This window comes from Babylonia areolata, chromosome 17, assembly GCF_041734735.1.
Source record: "Babylonia areolata isolate BAREFJ2019XMU chromosome 17, ASM4173473v1, whole genome shotgun sequence".
Taxonomy (NCBI): Eukaryota; Metazoa; Mollusca; class Gastropoda; order Neogastropoda; family Buccinidae; genus Babylonia; species Babylonia areolata.
In genome coordinates this window covers 24535027-24537526 of record NC_134892.1, presented here as the reverse complement: position 1 = coordinate 24537526, position 2500 = coordinate 24535027, and the positions used below count along the sequence as shown (strand labels likewise).

Here is a 2500-nt window from a genome sequence, read left to right as displayed (position 1 = left end):
AGAGAGAGTCAGACAGACAGTGCGAGAGAGAGAGAGAGGGAGAGAGAGTCAGACAGACAGAGCGAGAGAGAGAGAGAGGGAGAGAGAGTCAGACAGACAGTGCGAGAGAGAGAGAGAGAGTCAGACAGACAGAGCGAGAGAGAGAGAGAGGGAGAGAGAGTCAGACAGACAGTGCGAGAGAGAGAGAGAGGGAGAGAGAGTCAGACAGACAGAGCGAGAGAGAGAGAGAGGGAGAGAGAGTCAGACAGACAGTGCGAGAGAGAGAGAGAGAGTCAGACAGACAGACAGAGCGGGAGAGACAGAGTCAGACAGACAGAGCAAGAGAGAGAGAGAGGGAGAGAGAGTCAGACAGACAGAGCGAGAGAGAGAGAGAGGGAGAGAGAGTCAGACAGACAGTGCGAGAGAGAGAGAGAGAGTCAGACAGACAGAGCGAGAGAGAGAGAGAGGGAGAGAGAGTCAGACAGACAGAGCGAGAGAGAGAGAGAGGGAGAGAGAGTCAGACAGACAGAGCGAGAGAGAGAGAGAGGGAGAGAGAGTCAGACAGACAGAGCGAGAGAGAGAGAGAGAGTCAGACAGACAGAGCGAGAGAGAGAGAGAGGGAGAGAGAGTCAGACAGACAGAGCGAGAGAGAGAGAGAGGGAGAGAGAGTCAGACAGACAGAGCGAGAGAGAGAGAGAGAGTCAGACAGACAGAGCAAGAGAGAGAGAGAGTCAGACAGACAGAGCAAGAGAGAGAGAGTCAGACAGACAGTGCGAGAGAGAGAGAGAGAGTCAGACAGACAGAGCAAGAGAGAGAGAGAGTCAGACAGACAGTGCGAGAGAGAGAGAGAGAGAGTCAGACAGACAGTGCGAGAGAGAGAGAGAGAGAGAGTCAGACAGACAGTGCGAGAGAGAGAGAGAGAGTCAGACAGACAGAGCAAGAGAGAGAGAGAGAGAGAGAGAGTCAGACAGACAGTGCGAGAGAGAGAGAGAGAGAGAGAGAGTCAGACAGACAGACAGAACGACAGACAGACAGAGCGTGAGATAGACAGACTGACAGAGGGAGAGAGAGAGGGGGGAGAGAGAGTCAAACAGACAGAGCAAGAGAGAGAGAGTCAGACAGACAGACAGAGCAAGAGAGAGAGAGTCAGACAGACAGACAGACAGAGCGAGAGAGAGAGAGGGGGGGGAGAGTCAAACAGACAGAGCAAGAGAGAGTCAGACAGACAGAGCGAGAGAGAGGGAGAGAGAAAGTCAAACAGACAGAGCAAGAGAGAGAGAGAGATAGACAGACAGAGCGAGAGAGAGTCACACAGACAGAGCGAGAGAGAGTCAGACAGACAGAGCGAGAGAGATAGATAGACAGACAGACAGAGCGAGAGAGAGAGATAGACAGAGCGAGAGAGAGAGATAGACAGAGCGAGAGAGAGAGAGTCAGACAGACAGACAGAGCCAGAGAGGGAGAGTCAGACAGACAGACAGACAGTGAGAGAGAGATAGACAGACAGACAGACAGAGCGTGAGATAGACAGACAGAGTGTGAGATAGACAGACAGACAGACAGACAGAGAGAGAGATAGTCAGACAGACAGACAGACAGACAGAGGAGAGGGCTCACAGTCAAGGATTATGGTCACATTTTCCCTTTGGCCTCCATCCACTCTGATTTGAAACGTCTGACTGCTGGGCGTCTGTTCATCTGCTGAGATTTTAAGGATGTAGCCATCGCGCGTGCAGACACAGTTCCCACTTGAAGACGGACACACCCACTGACATAAAAGTTTTGGCGTTTTTCCAGTGACGTCCACGGCCTCTATCAAAGGATGATCACATCTAACGGAGAATTCGATGAGGACATTGTTGTCCGGAGAGATTTCGAACATCTTCCTTCCTCCTGTGAACTCGATACCTGCATTACCTGCACAGACAGAATTATCATCATCGTCATCGTCGATGACTTGTCATCTCCTTGATCAGCTGACAACAGAAGTTCTAAGACAGCGGTAAGAGTAACGATAAGAAAGATGACGATGCAGATTTTTTGTTTGTTTGTTTTTTGTGTTGATTTGTTTGTTTTCGTCCATCTCCTATTGCTGTCTGTTGGTGTGTATCCACATGTCAGATAACAATATATCAATAATTTATTTATCTATCCGTCTGTCTGTCTGTCTGTCTGTCTGTGTGTCTGTTGGTGTCTATCCACATGTCAGATAATAATATATCAATAATTTATTTATCTATCCGTCTATCTGTCTGTCTGTGTGTCTGTTGGTGTGTATCCACATGTCAGATAACAATGTATCAATAATTTATTTATCTATCCGTCTATCTGTCTGTGTGTCTGTTGGCATGTATCCACATGTCAGATAACAATGTATCAATAATTTATTTATCTATCCGTCTGTCTGTCTGTCTGTCTGTCTGTGTGTCTGTTGGTGTCTATCCACATGTCAGATAATAATATATCAATAATTTATTTATCTATCCGTCTGTATGTCTGTCTGTCTGTCTGTGTGTCTGTT

The 2500-nt window shown here is 48.0% G+C and overlaps 1 protein-coding gene across 5 annotated transcripts in view; it reads right to left on the bottom strand.

The window, feature by feature from the left end:
- The window catches only part of LOC143291772 (uncharacterized), a 17872-nt gene that overhangs the window by 8763 nt on the left and 6609 nt on the right, over positions 1 to 2500 (bottom strand). For all 5 annotated transcript variants that reach the window (XM_076601915.1, XM_076601916.1, XM_076601918.1 and 2 more), the window contains one exon: positions 1597 to 1896. In XM_076601915.1, coding sequence (XP_076458030.1) covers positions 1597 to 1896 — 300 coding nt within the window. The remainder of the gene's footprint in view (positions 1 to 1596; positions 1897 to 2500) is intronic.